At 43.1% G+C, this 25947-nt stretch overlaps 1 protein-coding gene across 1 annotated transcript in view; it reads right to left on the bottom strand.

The window, feature by feature from the left end:
- The window catches only part of IFNGR1 (interferon gamma receptor 1), a 119668-nt gene that overhangs the window by 92669 nt on the left and 1052 nt on the right, over window positions 1-25947 (bottom strand). The window contains exon 2 of the mRNA XM_026048195.1: window positions 24690-24787. Coding sequence (XP_025903980.1) covers window positions 24690-24787 — 98 coding nt within the window. The remainder of the gene's footprint in view (window positions 1-24689; window positions 24788-25947) is intronic.

The following is a 25947-nucleotide window of genomic DNA, read 5'->3' as shown; positions in this document are numbered from 1 at the left end:
GTTCAGTATCAGCTAAAAAAGCATGAAAAGAGAGATAGCTGAGAGCTTACTATAACAACTGCACGGCTGTTCCCATGCCAAAGGCATTGCATTTTTGCATTGATTAACCACCAACAGCCTTGAGCACTTACATAGTGAATATCCACACTGTACCTGACCTCCTGATGTCTTTTTGTGATGAGAAACCAAACTCAAAGGCAACTTCCTTAAGTGTTTGCATACCCTTCAGTAGCCTGACTGTCCTAAATATCCCTGAAAATTCTTACCCTGTGATGATGCTAACTGCTTATTTCCTCTCTTTCTGCCCACGTTGATGGACAGACCTGACTGACTGACAGGCTGACGTCTCTGCAGGTGGTGGTGACATTGATGGAGAATGATGGATGAGGGTGACACAGCTCCGCCCCACCCACTTACCCATGTGCATGACAGAAGGTCCGGTAAGGCAGCCCCCACTCAGCTGACAATGCCTCCAAGTAGGTATCTGGAAGTGTAAAAACAATGGGGTTGGCTCCAGCAGAGACTGCGCTACAAATTTGGGGCCATTTAATGAGTTGCTAATGTGAAAATAATTTTCTTTTCTGACTTCAGAATTGAAGGAGTAAAGACAGATGGCCCCAAATGCAAGGAAATGCACCCATAGAATTGGTAATTGTTTTGCCTAGGCTTAAAAGGCAGCTCTTCAGGAAATGTAAGGAAACCCCTGTCCCTGTCAGGGGTTGACAGAAACCCTCTGATATCTCCCTTCTTGCTTCTCTGGCAGGGGCTTTCCTGCCAAAGCTCACCAGACTGTTCTGGTGATTTGTCTTGCAAAGGCTAAACTGCTGTTTCARGTTGAAATGCAGACTGTAGAGGGGAGGAGAAGAAGTTCTTGGCATATGCCTAAGAAAGGCAATTGATTGGTAATCCACATACAGGGGGAAGTATTTGGTGATTGATCACTTGATCTCAAATGTCAAAACAAAAAGGCTAAAACACTGGAGGGACTACAGTAGTAGTATTAATGACTGCAAGGAATGTCTGTGTCTTGCAGGGTTTTGTTTTTTGTGTTAGATGTGAATTGAATTTAAGATAATTTGGCATTTTAAGTGGGAATTGTTAGTTCTCGTATACCCACTAATTCTACTTCTACAAAGAAAAACTTAAAAATACTTAAAAATACTATAAAAACATATTTTTATAAATGAATAATAACTCTGAAATCTTAGAACAGGGGAAAAAAGAAGGTGAAGTTAATGCAGTTTGTTATTGATTGTGACAAGGAAAAAAGTAAGCACATTATTCAAGAAGAGTTAACTGCGTATTGAAATTCATTTGGTTCTAATGACTGCAGTAACAAATATTATATTATCTAATTTCTGGGAGATGTCATACCCTTGTCAACTATGAATGAGCAGAACTGCATGCCCAGTACTTTTTACTGTGAGTGTTCCTTTCAGAAGGGTAGCTCTCTTTTGCCTGATGTTCCTTTTAAAATCCAGTGGCTGAAATTTCAGCTTTCTGAAACCCAAGTGCCTTATTGGTACCCGAAATGGATGTGTTTGTAACAAGCAAAAGTTTGGCTCAGTCCGACTAGGCCAAGGACCATGGAATAAGAATAGGGAGGAAGCAGTGAAACCCCACCTGGAAGTCCCATAATAACAGCAGTTATTGTCCCCCAATTACCCTCAAAAACTGCTTACTAAGCTCCAGGCTTTACTCTGTAATTCCTACTGGCTTGAAGCTCCCAGCAAAGAGGTGACCAGGTCCCTACCCCAGGGATGGGGCAGAGGCACCAGGAGCACACAAGCCACACTCTCCTGCCTGAAAGCCCCACATTTAAATTGGCCTCGAGCACATAAAGGTAGCAATGAATTGGTTGTCCATAGAATTACACATCTCTATAGAAAATGCATAGAATTGATCATGTGACTTATGATCATATATTATTATATAATTCATGTACCAAATGTGTAAGTTTTGTTACACTGTGATTTCAGGGTCTCCCTCATCAGAGGATGGCGAGTTGTCTTCTCACCCAAGCAGGACACAGACAAGCAGGAGCAGGACTGTCAGTGCTTCCCCTTGTAGACACACTAGCCAGGGCTCGTAAGAGGCTTTGGCTGAAAAGAAGATTGTTAAACTGTGGGAAGCAGCTTCTGTTATTTACTCAGTATAGCTAGTGTAGCAGAAGGCTATCCATGTGGCACGCTCTGCAGAGATGTGCCTTAGCCCAGGAAAAAGCCTGGGAAAACCTGTGTTGGGAGATGGACAGATCACACAGACTAGACAGCTCCCATCCGTCATGCTGAAACCACAGTCAGTTACTGTCAGTCCTCCTCAGGGGAAGGGGGWAATGAAGAAAGAAAGAGCAAAGCTGTTTCTGAAATGCTGGAAGGAGGGAATACGCTTTCTGTGCCCTATATGGATSAGCTGGCAGGCCCAGCTAGAAATGGCGTTTGCTTCCTCAGAACAAATCTTGGCAAATGGGCCCCACAAATATATTCATCTTGTTTATTCATCATTTAACTCAGTTACTTACTTCWGTGCCACTTCTGCCTTAAGCAAGCCCATGTTCCTCTCTGCCCACCCACCAACTAGATCACTTAGCCAGGTTTTATTCCATGTGCAAAATAYAATCTACATCCATTCAGTCCCTCTCATCCATGGCGTGGCACAATGTGCGGCAGCTGACAGAAGTGCTGGTGGCAGCTCTTTTAGCAGAGACTTAGCTGCAAATCTCTGTCTTGTCAAGCAAGCTTAGAAGAAATAATTAGAGAGGTGTAAGCTAATTCTATAAGGCTAGACCGTGGCCAGAGCTGGTACAGGAGCTCAGCACATGAGTGCAAGTGAGGGGTCTACTTTGCTCCTGGTGGGGATCTGCAGCCCAGGTCTCTGTGGAGCAGAGGATTTGTGAAAAGCTCCTGGSGAAGCCTTTTCCCACCTCTTTCCTTTCCACCTCCTGGGCCAGGAAGAAACTTGAGATCATGCTGTAAATACCCCTGCCTATGGAGCCTATTCAGTACTTTTCAGAAGCATCCCTATTAGGGCTGTCTATGGAGGCAAGCACTAAGGATTCCAACTTTAACATGACTTTTTCACTCACTCATGAGAATCTGTCTTAGCAAAACAAACTGCTAGGAAACTAAGGCATACAAGCCATGAAAACGCTCCTTGTGAATGCAAATATACCTTAAGATGGGGGCAGAGTCTGTAGCAGCTCCAGTTAGATACTATAGGATGGAATAGGTGCTGTCCACCAGCTCCTGTCCTAYAATAAATGGGAGTACCGTGCTCCCCTTCCCTAGGAGCTCTCCTCACAGAGCCAGTCTCCAGGGAGGCAACGTCTACAAAGCGCTAACATCTGGTGCCCATTATTTCACCAGCTCTGTTGTGATTAGTCCATATGATAAGTCTGGCCAATTGCTGCTGGTAAGGGATTGCTCGGCTCCCTCCACCAGCTTCCTTGCGCTGTCACTTCTGGTTTGTGGTCCCTGCTAATTTGCCATTGCAATTTCCAATATTTGCTCAAATCCCATAAGGACATCTCCCCGCCTTTCAAACAGAAGGGTAGCACTGATAATAAAAAGGGAAGGTTTATCAATTAACTCAAACTGCTCTATTGAAGCAGGAGCAGGACTCCTCCTATTTCAATTATGTGAGACTCATGAAATGCTCTGGTAAAAGTTTTGCTCAGGCAAGCGTTTCTTGAGGGAGCTGGTGGGATTTACCCAGGCTTTAACCAGTTGAGGAAGAAGTTAAAAAAAGAAATCCTCCTGCTTCCCCAAGGCTCTTTCAGTGGTGTATCAGGCCCTACGACAGCTGGATTGTGTCCAGCTGGCAGAATGACTTCTCCTCAGAGGTGTGTAACAGGGATTTAGGGCCTTCAAATAGAAGCTTCCTCATAACTTCTCCTTTTTTAATCTTTTTTTTTTCTTTTTTTTTTCATTCATTTGTTCATTCTTTCATTTTTTTTCTTTTGTTTTGCAAAAATGGATCCTCCTGCTCAAGCTTGTAGAACTATATGAAAATTCTGTTATCCTCACTTTATATTACTAGAAGTAGGCTAAGATGAATAACTCACTAAGGATCAAAAAAGAAATTGTTATAAGGGCTACGTTTATACTTCTGGGTAACAAAACAATGTCTCAAACTGTGGACTTAATAAATGATTCAGAAAATTTTGATATTATGCAGGTTCTTTGAGAAGATATGAAAAAAAATGATTAAAGAGGCCAAAATAATCCACATCTATAGAATAATCAAATTTTATAGTTTGTAACTGCCATGTAGTATTGGTTTGATTAAATAATTTCCATTATTTCTCACTTTTTAATTAGTTTCTCTGTAAATTCCATATTAAAGAATTTGCTTGCAAGGACAGAGCTCCACAAGGAGAGATCCACAAGTGAATTTAGCTGAAGTGTTAGCTCCAGGCAGCTCATTTCCTTTGCAGCTTTATTACACATATAATACACTTCACTGCTGAAATGTTCAGTTCAGGGTATATGTTTACCATCTTTATGTTCCATCATAAACTTATGCATTTCAACCCTGGATGATGTTTAAGCTTAAATCAGATGTCAAATGTGGCTACACTTCATGTTATTGTGGAAATTATGGTACTCTATTTTTTTTTCTGCTGAAGTTCTTGTATTAGTGAGGAGATAAGTGTCACTGAACTGGAAGAGAAGCTAATGTGTTTCCTAAATGAGCAACAAAAGTAGAAGCCACAAATTTTCCAAGCTTTGCACTTTCCTGGTTGCTTTCAATATGCAATTTTGACAGCATTATTCCAGTTTTCATTAGCTAAGGATTTGACCTATACCAGATCCTGTGCTTCACCACTACCATGCCAAGAATCTTGGCATGGATTGCTCTCCTTTCATAACAGTGCTCTGAGGCAGCAGTCAGGTACCTTGCAGTCATGCACCTTGCAGTTGTAGAGACTGAGATGCAGAAGAGTTAAGTGAAACAGCCAAGATCATGTGGAAAAACATTCTACACTACAGCCTCAGACTTCTGTCTCTCTAAGCACTGCGGAATGATGGTTTTATGATCCAAATTTATAGGTTGTCTGACTGAATGTAGCATGCATGTGCATACAGACATTCAAACACAGATGTGCACACTCATGGGTAAGCTCACATACATAAACCAGTTCCTGTGATGTTAGTTGTTAGTGAAGTAAAGTGAAAGACTTAATGGGTTTTGTGGATTGAAATATCTTATCAATACTCTTCARTGAAGAGGCATTCTATTTCTTATAACAATTTATGTCAGAAACATATTCTTTTTTATGGCAGGACTTACTGTTTTCGCACAGAGGATGCCTCATCCCAGGTAATGACTTGAACTTGGGTTCTCAGCAAAACTTTCATTCTACTTAGCCTATCTTAGAGAGCCTCTCGTTGCTTCTGATGTATTCAGTGCAAGGTAAAACAGTCTTCTGTGTAGAACTAAGTCAGAAATATTTTCTCAAAACTACTTGCCAGCTTGTTAGCATGCTAGAAATTGTATCTTCTAGGTGGACAGAGACACAACATATGAGAAGAAATCTGAAAACTGTCTTAGAAATTTAAGGGTATAGCTGTGCTCCCTCTGCCTGTAGAGCCCTTGTTTAATGGTACTTTGTTTTACTATGTCAATGCAACAGCGGCATCTAATTGGTTAAGTCCACTAAGAAGYAAACAGGGTTGGGCACTTCTCTCACTTTTCTGAAGGCCTCACTCTCTTATGYAGTTTATAACGTCCCATTGGAATTAACAACATATCTCAACATGTTCATCTTTTTCTGGGTGAGGGCTAGGTGCTCTGGACTTCTGGAGGAAACAAAGTGAGGAGGATGGTTATTTTGGAGAAGGATATGAGATGGATACAGAAGAAGGTGCTACCAGAAAATGAAGAAAAGCTTAATGTCTGTGTTCTTCAGGGTGTAAGTGGCTGGATATCTTCATTTGTCAAGAGACCTGCTCTGCAGTGCAGTAGAGAGCATACTGGATCACAAGTCAGGCTGTGGCAGAAGACTCTACTAACTGCTGAGTCTTTGGTTTGGCTCTGTATTTGGTTCATATTGCAGGAATTCGCTGATCATTTTGCATGGTAGTTATCCTCATGTATGAAATGCTGTCAGCAATTCATATTTATCTACCTACCAAGAGGCTGTAAAAATGACTTTGATTTCACAAAGAATCCAGATAGAAAATTCTAATAAGGTAATGTGATGTAGTTTGTAGTTTGAATTTTATATCTGTCATCTTAGCTATAAGTGCCTTTCTTCTAGGTATTGTGATAACCCTTTCAGTCTCTTCAAAAGTGTTCCTTTTCAACTTACAGAAAATCAGTTTGGCCCCTTTAAGAAGTCAGGAACAGAGGTCTGTAAAAGGTCCATTTTAACGTTTTACTGGAGTTTGAGCATCTCTCACCTACTCAGAGCTCAGCTGCACCAGGCTAATTTCCATAAGCATCATGTGGTGTTACAGAAACCACATTTTGCCAAGCTGTCAACTGTACAGCCTTCTCTTTGCTAAACAGACTCCCATTAAAACTGTCTGCACAATTTGTCAGTTAAATGAGGTACAAGAGGGACGCTCTATTTGCCCCTAATTAGCTGTGCAGACTACCTTTGTCTGTTTGATTAAGTATTCACATTATCAATTTTGTTTAATCTGATTCATTTCACACACCTCCCCTGGGACTCAGCCCATACGGTTAACTAATCTCTGATATCATCTCTCATATCAGCCTGCAGTAATCTCCCACRGCACACTCTACCTACATACACACCACTCACCAAAATCTTCACGGTGAAAGATGCTTCCTGATCAGCAAGAATCTCCCTGCCTTCCTGGAGCTGAGGGACCCTATGCTTCCATGAAGCCAGGAAGAGGCAGATTCTTGCTTGCTGTTATTCCCTGACACCCTTGAAGAGCTTTAACTATGAAGCCACTCAGATGCAGCGAGCTAAATGCTGCACTAAATGATGTGTCCCACTCTAGCACCCCTCTGTCTGCTCTACATGGCTGCCTGTGAAGTGACCTGCTAGGCTTCCAAGAGGATCTCCCGTTTTAACAGGCAGTGGCACGAGTAGTTAGATCATACAGGGACAAGGGAGGGGGCTTGCAATAATGGGAAAATGATCTTGACAAAGCAGGATGCCTGTCTATTGCTATCTCATATAAGAGAGAAATGAGTCAGTATATCTTCAAAAAATTGATTTGTGAAGTCCTCAAGGTCCCAAATGACTGTTTTCTTTAGAGAATAAAACCCATTTCCAGAGGTAGAAAAATGTACCAGAAGAGACTTCTACCAGAAAGATACAGTTCAGTGCCACCTTCATGGTTTTGCTTGAGACACTGCTGATAAACCCTGGTGAGAAGCAGATAGCCTTGGACAGGGAACTGACAATGCCTATGGATGAAGTATTGCTTCATCTTCAATGGATGGGTTATTTCCCCACAAAATTTGATGCCCATCTGTGTGGAAGTCTGAATGCATTCCCATGCACATGCCTGTCTACACACATAAACACCCTTGCATATTAACATGTGTGTTGTAGAAAGTCATTTCAGCAGAAATTCAAACCTGCCAAATTTGGAATATTATTATTGTTAGTTTCTATTTGGGTTTTTCTTAAAATGTGCTGGTCACACTGTTATTACTGGTCATATTTTTGACGAAAACAAAGTTCGCATATTTTTACACTTGTAATTTGTATGTGAACAGAAATCAAATTTTACACCTTCTTAGTATACTCTGCCCCACTCCCACAATTTTTTTTTCAATGCTTCATTGCAGAAGAGTTTGATTTTTAATATTTTCCAGCAAAATTGTGATTTCATATTTCTCTGGTTCACCAGAAGTGTGGGATGCAGTTGAGATTTATTTCATCAAGCCTAGTTTTCCCCAATTTCTTTTTCCCATACTACCATTATCACATGCCCAGCAGAAGCAAGAAAGTTACATGATGGACTCATAAGTCAGCTACACTCTTTATTGGATATAGTTTTTGCACTGCATTGTATTGTAAAGACCTTGGCAACTGTGGTCTGGCTTCTGACCTCCATCAAACACTGGCAATTTTGCATCCTACCATCTTGCAAGGAGGTAGATAAGGATTTGGGCCATGACTTCTCTTCTTTCATACCAGCTCATACAGCTGGGCTAATGTTAATGCTGTGCTTTGCTTCTTGGATAGTGGAATATTTGTTAGGGGCAAGGAAGAAGAAAAACAGGGAGATCTCCCGGAGCTCTTCTTTCTTGTTGCTAACCCCATGTGAGTTGAGTGGGAAAATAAAAGGCTGTCCCARCCCTCCAAGGCTGGACTCCTGGGTATGCCTTCTGAAAACAATTTTATATAGTAGTATTGTTATACCATAATTTGTGAAATAGCATAGTCTAGAATCACAATGTACCACTACATTTAATTGACTTTCATTTAATAGTGTAATTCAGAGAAGTTTATTTTAGGAATCCCCAGCTGCCTCTGTGAGAGTGGTTTATAGGTGAGAAACTCCTGTAAATGCTTTCCAGAATGTCTTTCACTTTATTGATTCTAACCACCATACAAATTGTTATTTCCAAGACAGCAAACTGTTTTATGTTTAATGCAAAAAAAAAAAAAAAAAAGATCAAACCTTGTGAATTACTTGATTGCTCTTCCCAGCATTAAATGTCAGTGAATAGTTATAACTTAGGGTACTTAAACTCAGCAAAGAACATCTGGCTTTTGGTGCTAATAAAAGGAGACTTAGGTTTTTTTATCTAGAAAGAAAAGAGGCTCACAAAATCTTTATTTTAATATTCCCATTTCTACAGATCCTTAATTTTTTTTTTTTAGCAATAACAGTGGAAAAAAATGGCATGAAATATAAATTAAAGTACCAATTAGAAAGACATTGGTATTTGGAAGAATATTTTGATATATATGTGAAGTTAATTGCAGGCTTAAGTGCTGTCCTGATCTGCAATAAGCAAGTATTTAAGCAAGAGTTTAGATGAGTACATAAACATTCTCTAAAGCTGAAAGCTGAAAAAAATGGCATTGTTGATGAGTCATATTTAACATTTTAATTAATATTTAAACTAATCAGTCCTCAGTAGCTGCACAAAGAAATTTCAGAAGCTACTGTTTCTACTCTATATTAGAATATCCCCAAACTCATTAACTTCTATTCTGTGACACCACTAGGTATCAGTATTCATGTTCATTGGCACTGTTGTTTTATACCAAACTAAGGAGTCATTCGCCATAGACAGGCCATCAATTAAAAGTGATAGAGAGTCTGAGAGAGGGCAGTTTCCCCTGCAGTTGTACCATTAAGCTGARGAGCTGCAAGCAATGAAGGAAGAGTGGCTAGACAAGAGGATTCAAAGAGACTGGGCATCAGGGAGGAGGAAATCTTCACAGAGGGAGGAAAGATGCATATTCTTATACTGAGCATCCTTAACTAGCATGCTCTAACTGAGCTGACAAAAGCCAAGGTGTCTCATATGGGCACTATGAGACCCCTTCTACTACTCTACTGTCTCCACCAAATTGACAGCCTTTGTTTGCTGTATGCAAGGGCAAAACCACCAGAGCAATTTAAAACTTAGCTACAAAAGGAACATSATTGCTCTTTCTTTCTGTAAGCAGGATTATAACTAAAGATAATAAATGACTTAATATCTCACTTTCATGTCTCCTCTGCAAAATGTCTTTCCTTAGAAGCCCTACTGCCGTTATCAACAGCATCCAGCAGGTGCTTCTGAGATTATTTTGTCTTGCAGATAAGAAAGTCTTTCTTTTTCTTTTTTTAATGAAAAGACAACACTGCTGAAAAACTGAGCACATGCTATCTCAGAAGTATCTRTATTTCCCCTGATTTAGAAATTATCAACAATGTTATATTGAGGACAATGGGTGATAATGATGTAGATGACTACTGTTTTATGCTCTAAAGTCCAATGCCTGTAAAACCCTCATTCTAAGAATTTTCAAGATGTAAATTCAGTATTCCATCATTATTCTCTAATATTCTCTAAATATGTCAGCTCAGGGTACAAGAGACTGCTCTTTCAACCATTTTAACCAATAGTAATTACTCCACAAAATCTAAGAGAGAGAGGTTGGAAAAATGGGGTAGTTTGAATACTTGATGTTTTGTCCTTTCCTTGTTTTTTTCTTCTTTTTTTTTCTTTTTTTTTTTTTTTTTTGTCAAATTTCAGGGATGGCTGGAAACATCAGGCCTGTTTTGCTATGAAGCTCTTAAATGGCTGTTACCTTTTGCTATTTCCAAGAAATTGTGGCAACTCTGGGGGAATGTACTCATGGTTACTTAGCACAGCCAGAGCCTTTCGTTGGCATGTCGCTGTCTCCTAAGCTTTGCCAAAAGTCTGAAGGATCCAATGCAGATCACCAAGTGTCTGACAGGCCTTGGCAAGTTCACCTAATTAACTTGAGGACTCTTGCAGAGCTTCTAAACCTCGTAGCGAGTCCAGCCAACATTTAAAACATGTTGTGAAGCAGTTCTCCTCAGTCCCAAAAGGGGTTCCTGTTAATCTCCTTAGCCCTGCTGAGTTCGTTAGCCAGAGAGAGACCCCGACAGAGTACAAATGCTGTGTGGAATTCCTAATCCCCAAAGGGACGGTTGTGGGGATCTGAGGCAGAGCTAGTCAGGTTGCGGGGTTTTGTGAAGGCCTCAAATGTATGTGCCCTAGGAAGGCGAAGAAAAAAAAAAAAAAGACAAACTTTGGGTGAACTTCTAGCAAGCAGGAGATCAAGATATGCTAATTTACACAGCTGCCATCAAGGATGTAACCTAATTTACATAGTTCATAGTGAATAAATGCTTCCATATGGCAGAGAACCAGTATTTTTCCTTGACAACTTTATCAAACAGCTAATGAAATTCCCAAGCAAAGATCTTTTTCCAGCTGGTCTAAAGGCAGCAAACCCAGTAGAACAAGCAAAAGAAATTAAAAGGAATGGAGATGCATATGAAAAGTAGATACTGGAAGGAGAGAAAACTAGATTTTAAATATTCATCTTACAGAACAATAGGAAAATTCACAAATTAGATATAATATTCCAAAARTAATTTGTTTTGTCCTCTTCTAGTCCCAGTCAAATCCAGGGGACAGCCACACACTTGTTCATCCTGTGCATCCACCATTGCCAGTCTGAGACAGATGCTCGAATGCTCAGGTGCCCAATATGAGCCAGATGCTCAGATGCGGTGTAACCAGACTTCCTGATGCATGTAAGCCCACAGATCCATCCGTTCCTTCAGAGCCCTGGAGCAGCCCATTATTCATTTTGCATGACAGCAAGGCAAGAGCTTGCCTTGCTCTGCTCCCAATACTGCATTGGACTATCAAGGAGAGGTTGAGCAGACATGCTAGCTTTCCAGTGCATGGTAGCTCTCTTAATTAAATGAGTGGCATCTGAAACATCGTGTATGCTTCTGGTTTGGTTAGAGAAGTCAACTCTAGCTGATGGCAAATGCTGTTTAAGATGGCCTCAGTAATGGGCCATGAAATGGACCTCCTCAATATTRTAAAGTGACACCTTTTTATTTCTGACTAAAGAAGAGCTCGTTGGTGGAAATGCTAGACTGGCCGATTACAGACTCAGCCCTGAAGTACACAGCAGTATGCTGTCCCTCAGTGCCAAAGGTCTTRGCCACACCAACAGAGGAAAATCAGACTGAAGATACCAATTTAGTGGAACACTTTTCTCCAAGCACCAACGCTTTACCCACCGAGGCTGAAAGGGGCAGTTTAGGAAGATCTAAATACATCTGGCCACTTTTGTTCTCTAACATTTTAGACACTTGTTTAATTTACTCTCCCCATTTTTCTATTATGGGGAAAATTAAAGGCTGGTGGTATGTCCTGGAGACATCAGCAGAGCAAGGCCTGTGTCCATAGAGCTCTCCAGGAAGGGACAGCCCCCGCTGGGAAGATGCTGTGCTCTGGTTGTTGGGTTCCTTACGTCTCTTTTCCTAAAGCTAGGCTATCTGAGAAATCACTTCTCTGCATGCTGTGTAATAGCTCCCATTTGCTCCTAAAAAATTAAACTGCAGGCATTGGACATATTGATAACTTATCTCTAAGTGGTCAAGGGTTGTGAACAAGACATTCATAGGACCAGTACATGCACAAAATTAACCTCTGTTTTTCTCAGAGCTATCTTTAGAATCAAAATGGAAGAGTAGAAACTGATTTATTAATATAGGAAAAATAAAAGGAAAAGTCAGTACTAAAACTTAGGGGAAAACTGCTATATAATTATAGATGGGCCACAACAAGATTGTGATTAGAAACTTGATTGGTTTGCTTATACATTCCAGCCTCAACAGTCTTTAAAAATCCTCTTTATCCTGTTCTGTTCAAATAATTGACATATTATTACAATCCTGATTCCAGCAAAATTTCARCATCATTATTTTTCTGTATAGCCACTGCTGTCATTACTGTGTAGATTTTATTTATACRTATTCCAGAAAGTGAATCAAAATAGTCTGATAAAAAGTATTTATCAGTTTTATTTATCAAATAATAATAATAATAATAAAAAAAWTATTAAAAGGGTTATCAAATCTTTCACACTGGGGAAAAAAGAAATTGATCTGCAGGGAGATATCCTGATCTACAGGGAGAAACCTACCTTACCAAAAAATGTTTATTGCAACACTGTATTAGCAGACTAGAAGGCTTCATTTCAGCAAAGTCTAAGTGTTTCACTTTAGCCCTATTTATTAAGCAAATAATTTGGTATGTGTTCAGTGGTTATATTTTTAGAGTGAAATCAACATCAAAATAATGAAGTCGAAAGCTGAGTGAATCAGCCTTTATTATGATACTTAATTTCAGGTGTTATTCTCTTCCAGTTCTTTTTAATCATTATTATTATTATTAATAATAATATTCTCTCTACTTTTTTCCTAGCAGATATTAGATCTATGACGAAAATGAATTGTGCAATGTTAGAAATGTGTGAAGGTGGAGATGGATCATCTCCAGGTCTCTCTTAGCCAGTCAGAGCAAGAGCAGCRCTGTCCTCCCCATGAGGTGTTCAGCTGCCTCTGCTGGAGACTGTCTGCAAGATCAGTGGAAATAGTCTGCCTGGAGGCCTGGGGAGAAAAGAGCTAGATGTCCTCTAGCATAGAGTCCCAAAGTGTGAGGGGGGACTGTGAACATTTCCAGGGTTTACCTATCACAGCAGAAACTGTCATGAGATAGGGTATAAAAGCAGAATTACTGTTTTTAACAACTAGCATCATCCTCTCTGTCTTTATCCTCATTTCTGTAGGGTTTTTGCCCCGTGGGAATGCTATATATCAGCTTCCCTCTGCACGCAGGTGATRAAGACCAGGGAAAGCTCACAGGACCCTGCCAATGCCAATGCCACCCACCGGTCATGAGTAATGTGCAGCCGGCTGGCCCCAGAACGGAGCCCTGGACACATCCCTTCTGCCACCAGACGATGTGGCTGGAGAGCACTGCTGTGCCCACCTATGCCAGGTGCGACGTGAGGCCAGCTCAGCTCACACCAGCACAGCACCTACTTGAGGGCATCAATAGAAATTGTTCTACAAGCAGGAGGCTACGAAATGGCTGCCATGGAGAGCTTTTGGCACTGTGGCGTGGCCTCATCTTTAACATTTCTGTAGAAATAAATCATCTGGGCTTGAAGCCGTGTGTGCTTGAAATAACAGTGTGTGCCAGTAAGGTAACGGCTCCTGCCACGAGCTGCTAGAAAGCTCCCATAGTTGTTTTTGCCCTCTCCAGCGACGGGGACCGAGGTGCGTACTTGACCTCTGCTGCTTCCACCTCCCACTTCCTGCTTCCCTCCTGCTCTGTGCTGCGAGGCCGCGGCCGCAGCGCAGAGCCAAGCTGGCCGGCTGCCTCCTTGCTGCGCTCGCAAAGCCCACGGTGACACTGGCTGCAGCACTGAGCCCTCCAGCCACCAAGAGGGTATTTCCTGCTGCAACCAATGTCACTAGAGGTCATCTCCTCCTGGCAGCTAGTGGAAATCTAAAGTGGGCTTGGGAARGCCGGCAGCAGATATGCCCTGCAAAGCACCCACTGTGGGAGGGGGCCACGCTCAGTCCCCTGTCTTCCAGCAGAGGTAAATATTTGCTGCCGTTTCAGGACTAGCCGCATGCAAGTGGCCCGTGAGAAACATCACTGGGCTGGCACAGCYCTGATTTCTTTCATATTCCCCTTGTCAACAGTTTGAAAGTGAGATGGCTAATTTTGTGGCTGACAAGAAAGGACGGATCATTTTCTGGGATGCTGCTACRAGCAGAGCTGGAGCTGGTACACTCTCCGAGGGAGTCCCCAAACTACAGGTTACTGGCAGGCAGACAAACACTCGCTGACAGCCATTTGTGACCAACTATGAAACACCATCTGCTGTAGTTGGAGGGAAGGAACATATCCAGCAAGTGATACCACTGTGAGAAATGATTTTGTGTGTTGACACACAGCAGTCTTTAGCTAGCCCCAAAGAGTAAGCCTACTTTGTGTTCCCAGATCTGTGTAAGGGGAAAAGAATCATTTTATCTTGATGTGGGTCCATGGATGAGACTCCGTGGCTCAGCTTGTGTCGGAGYCAGATAAAAGGAGAGCTTGATGCATAAGTATTAACAAGTGTACTAAATACACCCATGAACTCAGCCAAGTGTGTCTTCAGCAATGTCCTCTTAAGGGAGTGCAGCATTATCTAATGATTAAAGCACCTGCTAGAGTGTGAATCTGCCCCTAAAGTGCTTGTGACATTGGGCAGGTCCCGTCACTGCTTGTCTGAGCTGGTTCTCAGTTTGATGAAACAAGGATAATATTTTTTTTTCCTCATGAGAGTGTTGCAGTGCTTAATTACTGTTTGTTCAGCATTTTCAGATCCTTGGAGAAAGGTGCTAAATATTTTTTAACAAAGTTCACAGGCTGGTGAAAGCTATTAAGTAGGCAACCACAAAATCTTTTAATTTCATAAAGCAAAAAAAAAAAAGGACATGCTCAGACTTACAAAGATTCAGACTTCTTAAAGACATTTAAGTGAATAAAGTGCAAAACAAACAAACAGATAAAACATAATCCTTAAAATGTTGTCCTAAAAAGGCTCTTCTTTTTAATTGGGGCAAGCCAAGAGATTCAAAAAGTTTCAGCATAAAAGGTGTTCAGCTCATTTACAGAGAAAAGGATTCTTACTTGCTCATTAACTTAAATAAGGCATGCAGCCAAAGGCATATGCCAATTCTTCTCTCTCTGGTCAGAGAACGAGGTTTTCATTTTTAAGAGCCTTAATAGTCCTATGTCTCATGATTAAGTAATGAGAGCTGGCATCCAAAGTATCAGAAGTTCAGCTGATCTTGCATTATCTTTGCAGCCCCTGACAGACTATAAAACACAGTGGTTTTGAGAAAAATTTTCAGACAGGAAATAAATAAATCATGCACTTTAAAACTGCAGTTTTATCTTAAAGCAGAGAAACATCAAATTATTATGGTAGATTATCATTTTAAAATTCAAGTGAAATGTTTAAACACACATACATATGCCTATATGTGTTTTTGTATGTATATATTTTTACATATTTCACACCACTTTTCTGATCTGGTTTGTGGTTTTGTGAAATTGCAATGAAGCTTATCAATGTAGTGTTGGAAGGATTAAGTGTCATTTTATTATGGAAAGCCTTTCTGCAGACTAATTCTGGAAGTCTGAATTCAGTGTCTTTATATCAATACCTATCATACAGCATCTGCTATGGGAGGGCTTTGATCCATATCTTGTTGAAGTAAGAGAGTCTAAGGTGAAGTCCATCACCTTCAGGAAGAATTGCATCAAGCCCATTGCCACACACAAGAAATAGCTTTCAGAAAATRTGTGCATTGAAATCATGCAAAGTCCCACAAAATAAAGAAAGGGGGACCAGAAACATGTCTGAAATAGAGGCAGTGAAGGGGAAGGTGGTGACAATGCAGAGAGCCWATGATGGGGGAAGGACTGAGAGAAGAAGAGGAGAGGGGTTAAAGGAAGCCTTATGATTTAAATATGCTTTCACTTACGCCTGTGTGATATGAAAAACAAATCTAAACATTTGTCTGCAGAATCAGGTGATGACTGGCCCTCTCCTGTCTCAAGGGGGGCAGGAAAATGGTCCATGCACCTGCCACCTAATTCAGTTTAAAAMCTGACACATTTACCAAGAGTGGGCTGGCATAATGAAGTTCATTCATGCTGTCAGTGGAGTCAATAACTTATCCCCAACTGCTTTTGTCTCTGTGGCGGCAGTGCCTCTGATCAGGCTGAGGTACTTATTCAAGTAAAATTTATTTTCAATTGCAGGCCATAATACTACTGGCACAAGCCTTGCTTTGACAGAAGCTTTTGCTCAAGGCTAAACTATTGTTAAAGTTTGTGCCCATTGTCTGGGGTCTTTGATCTGTCAAAGCTGCTTAACAAGCTGGTTAAAAACTGTTTCAGATAACAGGTGTGTCCTTTGAGGACACAGGGCCATTTTTCAACTTCTTTAAAAGACTAGTCCAGTAGCTGACTAAAATTTACATGCTGGTTGGTGGTGATATATGTAAAGCACTTTTAAAGCAAGAAATTAGATTTAGTGTTTTATTTCCCTGAACTTCCTTGCAGTTTGTTGTTGGTTTTGTTTTGTTTTTCCAGGGCGCAGAAAGATTTATGAGATGTTTCTCCTGGGTCTTAAGATTGTTTTATCAGGAAGACAAGAGAGATGTGAAGTTTACCTGTTGTTTTACGGCAGTGCCCTAGAGCACTGGGGAAAAACGCCTTTCGAGGTCCAGGAGGGTCCTGTGGGAGGATGGAAAGGGGGGTCATTAGCAGAGTGGGCAGGGAGGTCCCCAGCGAGGCGTCCCACTATTGTGGTCCCCATCACCTCTGCCCTGTGCCTGCCCAGTGCTGGAGAAAGACCTGTCTTTTGGTTGCTAGAGGAATTTGTTCAACCYCATGGCCCACTAACCATGCCCTCCTGCCCAGAGGGAGAGCCCAGCTGTCCCTGCTCCAAGGGTCACCCCCATGGCCATGGCTGTGACCTAGGCTAGGTCATACGGGCACAAATCTGCTTGGCAGTTCAGTCCTGAAGGTTACTCTTTGGTCACAGTCTGCAGCAAGACACAGACAAGCCAAAGCACTTGCTCTTGCTACCTGAGAAAATCCGATTGCTGGTAGAAGATCCCCATGTTAGCTTGCATGCCCACTGCATAAGCTAGGCCATTCATGCATGGCCAATGGCCTGAACAAAATTTGCTTTGAATGGTCCATATGTCAGCTATATTCTTTAGGATGTGTGAAAAATGGTTCCTCCCCTTCACATATGTTTTAAAACACTACTGACGTCCTGTGGGATTTAACCAGTTTTAACCTACCCAAGCGTGTTATTTTTTCCTGCAACTCCCCATCAAAACCAGCCAAATGCTGYCTATGATAACGCTGAAATGCGTGGGGCTGGCTCCATCACTTAGGGAAAAAGGTGAAAAGAAACTCACTGCACATGCTTGTATTGGGTGGATGAGCCTGTGGGGAGTGAGTATCTTTAGGTGTCTCTTTTTCCATCTCTGGATGAGGGCAATCTGTTTACAGAACTGGTAATACTGAGATTTTGCACCACCCCAACCATTCCCATGCCTTTCTGAGCAGGAGCCGACCAAACAAACTGGTGCCTCCCTCCCATACAGCGCGCTAGGCCGCAGAGGTGCCTCACTGTCCAGCACACATGCACAGAGCGTGCAGGGTCCCCGGAGCGCTCACTCGCTGCCGTGGCCGGGCAGCCCGGGTAACGGGGCTCTTCAAGCACCTTTTCAAAGTGAGAGTCACTCCGGTCCCTGCTGCTGGGGATCTGCACCATCTCCACAGGAGCTGGCTGATCTGACTGGGGGCTGGCCAGCCCTCTCACAGACAGCTCCCCAGCTGGGGAGGTTTGGGGTGAAGTGCAGTGTTTAGGAAGCACCTGCCAGCTTCAACCTGCAGAAATGAGCACCCTCACTGACAGTGCACAAGGTCATCCCTAGCAGAACAGAGCTGGATACTGCCTTTAGCAAACAGACCATCTCCAGCAAGACTTTCCCCACTCCAGGTCTCCCTGAGACAAGCCCATCAGCTCCCCTTGCCCCAGCAGTCTCAGGAGCTCACATGCCTTAAGAGGTGGATAAACCAAAATAACTTTGCTTAAAAGGGAAGCCTGCTTGCTAGGCATATTTTCCTCAAACAATCCCATCTGTAAAGGGAATTTATCATCAGCTTGTTAGCTCAAAGCAGCTGGAGAATAAAACAAGCACTTTGTCAAATGCAGTAGTTTTGTGAACACCCCGGAACCCAATCAGAAATGAAAGTGAAAAGCAAAGCTTTTCTAATACCACTCAGCTATGCTCAGCATTAGGGTCATTACAACTGTTCAAAGATTACTTTGGCATGTGCATGCTCCATCAATTAGCTCCAGAGCTATGTTTGGAGCAATTCATTTTCATCATTCCTATGTAGCCAGAAAGAGGCGAGACAGAGAACTAATCTTGCTGCAAGGCTTCTGTCCTACTATTGGCCTCCGAGCAAAGCTGACTTTACTGGAAGTTCCTGGCTGAAACCTTAGTAGTTCAATCCATGTCTAAGGGCAAGCTAAAAGTCTCAGCAGAGATAAAGACATATCATTGACCGGAGAACTAAGAATAATTTTCACTTTCTCTATAACCAGGATTAAAACCCATTTGCTTTTCTGGGTTGAGCAAGCCAAAATATCTGTAGCTCAATGGAAAGTGGATGTAGAGAAATATGTTATTCCCACATATTACCAGGAGTTGTTGATTTCCATGTGTAAATAGTTACTGTGTATGACTGGTTCTAAAGCCGACTGCCACATACTCTTTGCATCTGGTGTCTTACCACTAAACTGCAGTGAAGCAAAGAGTAAGGGTCTGCTTTATGGTCTCTCTTAAGCACAGAGGAGTACTGCAGCAGGGATCGAGGTACATTGAATGATACATTTTGGAGGAAAATATAAAATATATATATAAAATAGCCCAGGGGCTTTAAACTCTTTTAATTATTCTCACATAGTTGTAATCTAAGGAGTGCAATGAGAAGACAATATGAAGTGGAGCATGTCCAGTAAGGCCACCATGTTATTTTAAGAGGGTATCATCAGCTATTATTTGTCACTAACTATTATTTATATTGCACATCATTCAACAGATGGTCCAGCAGATGCAATGGCAAGGTGAGACTACCACAGCAGTGAAGGCTGGAATAGAAGATGCTGCAGCTGGAAGAAGAGGGCTGTGCATGGAGAGAGATAGATGGAGCCAGAGGCCAGGTGAGGGAATGAGCAGGAGACATTCAAACAACTGAACTTGAAAATGACGAAGAAAGGGTCAGCTTCCTGACCACGGGGCCCTGGAAGATGGCAGACAGGCTGAGATCCCTACAGGGGCAGGCCAAATATTGCCACTCCCGTAACAACATTAGCAAGAGAGAAGGGGCTGAAGTGCTGATGATGGATGGTCTGGAGGTCTGTCCTTCTGCTGTGTTACTGGAAACTGTTAAAAGAGGATTTACCCCAGAGATTTCATGCACGTTCCATGTGGGCAATAGCCAAAGAAGCAATCAGTGCTGATGCTTACTGGAGGAAATAAGTTAGTACTGGCTTTGCCTTTGTCAGAGTTTGGCAGTTTGGGTCCAAGAACTGCAGAGGTGCTGTGGTTCAAAACTGTGGAGTGCTGGCAAAGCCATAAAGTGCACCAGTGGAAGGAAAAAGCCCCAGCATTTTTTTGAGGAAATGCAGGAGACACATTAAAAAGGGTGTGGGGGGAATTTTCTCTGTGGGGCATTGCTTTGTGTTGATCAGTTGATATATCCTGGAACAAGTGAAGGAAGAGGTGCCAAGTGAGGCTTGGCTGGGAGGAAGAGGGGACAGGTCTTAGGGAAAAGTGCTAAGAGTACCACTCAAACTACGGGGCTGGACACTTTTTCCACCAGCAATGTAACACTTACTATAGAGGGCAATTCTCATATTCTCCCAACTCCTCATAAATTTGGGGACTGCAAAAGCATGATCTGACTAGGGTCCATTTTCCTTGGTGGAGATGTGATGATTGTTTAGGGAGTTTTGCCTTTGAATACCATGAGGACTATTTGTATCTGTGCAATATGTCTATGAACTGAAAAGTCCATGTGGGAAATAGGACCTTTCCCATGCTGACATGAAACATACAGAAGATGGAAGTAGGATTTCTTGTGCATTGCACAAGCCTAGTAATAGATATTCTTTTCAATTTCATTGTTAGGGTTGGAGAGATTAATCCTGTACAAGAAACCAGCCTTCTAGGCAAAGCTAAGGATAGAAAGGTAGAGAAGACTATTAGGAAAAAAAATCATCTAATGGGCAACCTTAGTCAGTTAATAATGCTGATAAAAGTCTCACTTCATTTAGAAAATATATTGTTTTAGTAATCTAGAGAGAGACAGAAGGGGAGAGATGACACAAAGAACCAAAGCAGAAAGCTTGATGCAAAAGTGATAAGGACTTCAGGACTACATCTATATAAAACCTGCCTGTGACAATTCCCTAGTTCTGAAGCCAATTGGCATGGAGTGGCTTGTGTCCACATTATTAAATTCTTGCTTTCCAGACAGTGTGGCTGCACGAAAATTGCCTGCTGGGATTGGTCTTTGGCCTATGCTATCCTGAAACCATGCCGGGGAAATTTTGAGGAGATAGCTAGTCTGCTGGAGCCAAATCATGCCAGGAACCATTGTAACAATTTGACTCTATAAATAATTGAGTTCCAGTGCCTGGGAACATTATGTAGCACTGTTTAATTTACCAGTAGGGATGAAGTCCATAATCCTAGCCAGAAGTGGAAATCTTGGACATGCTGGAACATCCTGAGAATTGGAAAACCTTTGTGCACCCAACAAACACAGAGAGTGATGAGGAAACAGGCAGACATGATTTTGCATACAGCCACACATTGGTGCACCTGGTCTCAGAAATGAGAGCATCTGGTTCCTGAAACACTTATAAAATCAGTGTCCTTGCTTTAACTAACATATCTGCTTAAGCAGGTGAACCTGTAAAGCCTGCAAAGTTGGAGACCAAGAAAAGGTGCGGCCAAGCTGCTGAGGAATCATCACTAATTCCTGGGGTGCGGGAGAACATGAGCATGGTCTTATGGCCCTATATCAGTGAAGGTAGAGATGAAGATTATGTCCAAGAGCACTGTGGAAGGGGCCAGGGCTGAAAAGGATTTGCAACAAGGACCCAAATGCAGCAGCACTGTGAAGAAGGGGTTGGGTCATCACATCTCATAGAACAGCACACAAGGGTCCGTACCAGAACTAAATGAGTACTGACAAATAAAACCTAATTAAAGTATTGCTGATAGGCTTATTCATTTAGCTGCAAAAAAAGCAACGCATGGCCTGCTAGTGTCAACTATGTGCGACATCAAGTTTAGCCCAAGACACATCAGAGTCTTCACCACAGTTCAGCTCAGAAAAATGCGTTACCATTAAAGGTGAATGGCAAGATGTTTCCATCCTACTTTATGAATGAATAAGAACATGCAGAAGTAGGATATGTATAGGCATAGGGTTCTTATATTCATCAACCACATCTCAGTGATGTGTGTTCTGAAGCAGTGGATGCCACAAGACACCCGTATGCCAAATTCAAGTCTTCAACTGAAATCTGCAAGTCCTGAGCAGTAAGTAAGATTTGGTGATCACAGTATGGGGAAAATCTCATGCATCTCACATTATCTCCATCATATAAAAAAGACTTATATCCTGGCAGAAACTGTGCCGTTCCTCTTCACAATAGACAGACTTTTGAAAGTGACAGGACTTTATGATAAAACTAACTACCCCAGATTTGCCATGGTGCTATTTCCTAGTTAGTACTGGGGAGAAACTTTACAGACAGGCTTCCCATGACCACCAAATGACTCTTGATTCCTTTGGACCAAAAATAAGGTTATGCTAAAAATATTTTTTTACAGATTCTGAAATATTTCTCCATTTTTTTTTAAATGCAGAAGAAATTACACAGTGTTTTAGATAGCTGCGTAGTGATGTGCTGCTAAAACACAGCAAAGTAGCACCTGGTGTACAACAGCCAGAGGCACTGCGTATAAAGTGATTAAACTAAGAGGGATACCTAAAATGAGGGAAAAAAAAGCTTGCAAAAGTCATTTGTTATTGTGAAAAAAAAAACTTTTTTTTTCTTTTTCATAACGCAAGCATCAACTTTTTGAGTAATTTGTAAAATGTTTCAATGTGAACTACACATTTTTCCAGTGGTGTGACAGAAGCACCACCATGGCCTAATTTCTAACACTGACATAGGACAAGGTTCCTTGGAAATGGGACACGCAGCCAGAAACAGCAGTTCTAGTCCTGCCCTTTTCTGTGGTTGACTGGCCTATGTTTAAAGCTGCCTTTGAAAACTTTGCACATGACTTATCTCAGAAATAAAGGGAAGCTCCTTTTGAGGAACTGCCTGTTCTTCATTRTAATTCAATATCTAGGCAATGATCRTGAAACCATATGCACTAACATTTAGACACTAATAAATTTCCTTCTCGTCTACCTGATCTCAGTGGCAATTGAGGGATACATATACATTACAATATTATTACAATACAACATTGCTGAAACTGCTCCTTTTCCTACCTGTTGTGACTAGGAGCTTTTGTGGTTTGGTGCTGCTCTCCCATTACCTCWACTTTAAAATCTGAGTCTTAGCTGCTTAGCCTAGTTTATATGGCATCAGAAACAGAGCCTGTACAAATCTCTGTGGTCGTCATGTTGTCAGTCCTCTCTATATGTCTTAGAAGGATTCCACCAGAGTTCTTCTTGTTGGTGCTTTTTCCTACCAATTGGGCAGATTCTAATGCTGTTCTGCAAGGTAACATAAAAATTGTTCACATGGGTCAAAGTACACAGAAGCCCAAAACTTTGGGGAACTTCCATGGAACTTACCAACAGCACTATGTGGAAAGAAAAAAAAAAAARRAAAAAAAAAAAGAAAAAAAAATGTTCATCTGTGTTTTTTTTGCATCCTGAAGACTTGCAAGAAGTTTGGGAGAATCTGGAGAACTAGGCACAGGTTTTGGTCATGCAATCTCAAGCACTGATCCTAGCTTTGTCCTCAAGCCTGAGGTTATTGTCCTGCAGCTGGAATGGCCATGCATAGATGCTCGCTTTAACGTGGTATCAAGCAGAATGGTTTTTTTTTTTTTTTTTTTTTTTTCAACCTTTAGAGAGGGGAATGAAGGGGAAGAGAGCACAGGCTCCTTGGGATAAGCAGACTGCAGCCTCTTCTTTTCACACTCTTCTGGTGTTGTCAGTTTTCTACTCAGTAATTATTGGATGTGCCAGAGGGAGGGCACCTATAGCTCACACTCTGTTAAAAACTGCATCATCCCTCTGRCATGGTGTAAGTTTAGCAACTCCTGCCAATTTTATTTCTGCAGCCCACAAGCCTTTCTCAATTCTAATCAGTTTCATTACCTTAAGTAACAAAGAATGCAAATGATAAACAAGGTGAAAACAATCTGCCTAAATGTAGTTCTTTATCACCACTGGGTGCCGTCAGATATCCCACCCACACTCTGCTTCTGATCCAGAAGAATAGGAGTGTCCTGGATTGGTTTTGTCAGCACAATGTGGACAGCTCAGGTAGGGCACCTCCGGTGGCACCAAACGCAAAGCATCGCGCTTAGATTTACCAGAAGCCCAGTGGAAGATGCCCACTTACATTTTAGTATTTGGTTATCACTTAGCTTGCTGATTCCTTTCCAGAGCTACAAACASGCTTGCGTTCCCCCAGAGGGTTCATTTTCCCCAAGTAATCCCACTGCATCTAATAAAAGATTATAGGTCCCTCTCAGCCTTGACCTTTGTTTCCCCAGCAGCAGAGCAATGTTGTCCCGTGACAAACCTTTACTGTGTTATTCTGCGACAAATCTTTCCAGCCCAAAGCTCTGCGTACCTGCTTCTGCAGGAGGGAAAGGGGGGCTGCAAAGAATAGACAGATTTTCATGGTAAGATATAATAAAGAAAGTYAGAGGGAAGGCAGAGCGGGAAATGTACATTTTAAGAGACAGGGATCTGTGATAAACTCGTTAGTTTGATTGGCAAGTGGACGCCTGGCCAAAGCAGCTGGGCCACAGCCCCCATGCCAGGGAAAACTAGGGAACAAACAAACAACTAGGGAAAAAAAAAAAAAAAGGAAGAAAGAAAAAGTTCCTTTTTCTCTCTGCTGATTTCAAGAAAAACGATTTGCTCATTTGGTAATAAATGATGGAGGCTGTGAATTACTGAGCTCGCCCGCGGACTAATGTTTATCTCTTCGCCAATAAATCTCTAAACTGAAGCAATGAAGCTAAGTACTGCTGCTATTTCTGCGTTTTATTTCCATATTAATCAAAACACAAGCCGGCCTCACCGCCTGCCCCACCGGCCCCCGTTCAGCAGCAGGGGGAAAGGCGCCCCTCGAGGGGCAGCGCGGCCCTGGCTTCTCAGACCGGGGGGATCGGAAGGGGGGGCAAAAGAAACCAAACAACTGAGGGAGTTAAATCAAACGCCGGGCCGGGGCGGAGGGGGGGATGTGTGGRGGGGAGGATCGGTGTCGAGTTTGCAGTGAACCTATGAAGGGGTTGGGGTGAGGGGGATGTCAGTGCACCTCCTCTTACCCATGGGAACTGGGAGGCACTGGGAAGGGAGGGGAGGAAACCGATTCCCAGTGGGACAGAGTCACCAGCAACCTCCATCTCCCGATTCGACGTGAGATCTAGTGGAAAACAAAATCCGTTGATATTCAGCTGAAAAGGAACCACATCCACTTTGCATGTGTTTATAAGTACATATAATATATATTATGCTCACATACATATCGATACGTATATATGTACATATAAGAGAACGAAGGCCCCGWTGGCAGAGCCTCCCGGTTCCCTCTTTCCCCTCTATTTGAAGCCCCGAAGCGGGGCGGGAGGGGAACCAGGGCCCCCCGGGAGCCCCCGGCCCAGCGGCCGCCCCAGCGCTCGGCAGCCCCGGAGCTCTGGGACACGGAGCAAGGCGGGTGCAGGCGGTGGGAAGAGGCCGATGACCGAGGCTGAATCCCCGAGCGGGCACCGGGGGCGAGGGACGGGCAGGAGCTGCTCGGGTTTCTGCCGAGSTTTCCTCCCCTGTAAGCAGCAGGCGAGGAAACCTCCCCTGGAGGCTCTGCAGTGTCTCATCGCACGTGGCGTGGGATTTTCCCGCGTCGGAAGAGAGAAGGAAGCGGCATCTTGGCGAATCCACTTCTCCTCTCCCCGTCTCCAAGGGCCAGAAAGGCCAACTGAGGAGGGGAGAAGCCCCGTGCGGCGCCGGTGCCCTGAGGCACCCGGGGACATAGCCCCGGGCTCGGGCAGGGCTTCGGGGACACGCGTGTCTGGCTCCGTCCTCGGGGACTCGCAAGCTCGACGGCTCCTGCCCGGGGAAGCGAAGAGCGGCTCCGTGCGCGCCCGGCGCCCTCGCCCCGGGAGCAGCGCCCTGAGCCGGGCACCCAAGCGAGGGGCAGCGGGGGGACCGCGGAGCCCCCGCGGCCGCAGCAGCCGCGCTCGCTTTCCTGCTGTCCTCCAGCACCAGAGGAGAGAGGAGATGGGTCTGCGTGCAGGGCATGAATGGAAGGACCGAAAASCTGCCCTCCAAACCTGCCTTTGGTTCAGGAACGGCTCCCTGCTCCCTCCAGGTCCAGCGCACCAGACTCCCAGCTCCCCCGGTGTCTTCTCCCTCACGGGATGCAGCTCCTCGGGGATCCGGGCACTGCGCGTCGCAGCGAGCCCGCAGTCCCGGCAGGTCCCGGGACGGCGGGAAGGAAAGGAAAGGAAAGGAAAGGAAAGGAAAGGAAAGGAAAGGAAAGGAAAGGAAAGGAAAGGAAAGGAAAGGAAAGGAAAGGAAAGGAAAGGA

The sequence above is a fragment of the Nothoprocta perdicaria genome, unplaced genomic scaffold (genome assembly GCF_003342845.1).
Source record: "Nothoprocta perdicaria isolate Ctin4 unplaced genomic scaffold, notPer1 scaffold_52, whole genome shotgun sequence".
NCBI lineage: Eukaryota > Metazoa > Chordata > Aves > Tinamiformes > Tinamidae > Nothoprocta > Nothoprocta perdicaria.
The sequence above is the reverse complement of the archived record's forward strand: the minus strand, read 5'-3'. Positions and strand labels throughout refer to the sequence as shown.